This window comes from Aphanomyces astaci, assembly GCF_000520075.1.
Source record: "Aphanomyces astaci strain APO3 unplaced genomic scaffold supercont1.19, whole genome shotgun sequence".
Taxonomy (NCBI): Eukaryota; Oomycota; class Saprolegniomycetes; order Saprolegniales; family Verrucalvaceae; genus Aphanomyces; species Aphanomyces astaci.
The window spans coordinates 436,409-437,399 of record NW_009798282.1 but is presented as its reverse complement, the minus strand read 5'-3'; the positions used below and the strand labels follow the sequence as shown (position 1 = coordinate 437,399).

The window sequence follows — 991 nt, the reverse complement described above, 5'->3', positions numbered from 1 at the left end:
GTGGCAAAGGCCAAAAGACCCAACGTCGCCTCCAAGTCCATAGGACCACAGCCAATGTTGCCCCTCCAATAAGAAAACGACCTGGTGACCTGGATCTTGGCGATGGAGCGTGATGGTCATCCGGTTAACCGCACTCAAATCCTGGACAAGGCGGCCGCAATCCATGACACCGTACACGGCTTTACAGCACCGACCAAGCCGACGTCAGGCTGGTACCAGAAGTTCCTTGCACGACACGACCAACTCAAGACAAAGAAGTCCAACGTCCTCAGCAAATCACGACACGGTGTCTACGAGAACGCTGTCACCGCCTTTTACGAGGAGTTGTTTGATGCCTTGACCCACGTCAACATGGACCCAAAGCGCGTATTCAACATGGACGAGACGAGTTTCTCTCCATCGAAGGCAGCGACGAAGGTGGTCGTTCATCGGTCAACGCAGCATGTCTACGTCGAAGAGTCAACTGCGTCTGCTCACGTCACAATTGTGGCTTGCGTTGGTGCGGACGGATCAAAGATCCCGCCTCTGTTTATCCTCCCTGGCGATCGTGTTACGACTGGCGCATGTGACAGCCTTGTGATACCGGGTGCAACGGTGACGACATCTGAGAAGGGTTGGTCGAACTCATACATCTGTCGAAAGTGGCTTACCATGCTCGACTCTGCGATACCTGCGTCAACACCGCGACCAATCCTGCTGATTTTAGATGGATGTTTCTCGCATTACTCCACCTACATCTACGATGAAGCGGCGCGTGTGAGCATTTTGCTGGTGTTCTTGCCAGCGAACTCGACTCATATGTTCCAGCCGTTGGACGTGACGGTGTTTCGCCCGTTCAAGCAAGCCATCCGTCGGGAGATTGCCAACAACATGTGGAACGACGTAGCGACGAGCATCAACAAGCAACACGCGATTTCGATCGCGTGTCGTGTGTGGTCGTCGTCAACAAAGGATGCCTCCATTGTGAATGGATTTGATTGCACCGGCTTGT

The 991-nt window shown here is 53.6% G+C and overlaps 1 protein-coding gene across 1 annotated transcript in view; it reads left to right on the top strand.

The window, feature by feature from the left end:
• Nucleotides 1–102: 102 nt before the first annotated feature.
• The window catches only part of H257_08556 (hypothetical protein), a gene marked incomplete at both ends in the record, with an annotated part of 3,847 nt that continues 2,958 nt past the window's right edge, over nucleotides 103–991 (top strand). Inside the window, one exon of the mRNA XM_009834473.1 lies at nucleotides 103–928. Within this exon, the coding sequence (XP_009832775.1) occupies nucleotides 103–928 (826 nt within the window). The remainder of the gene's footprint in view (nucleotides 929–991) is intronic.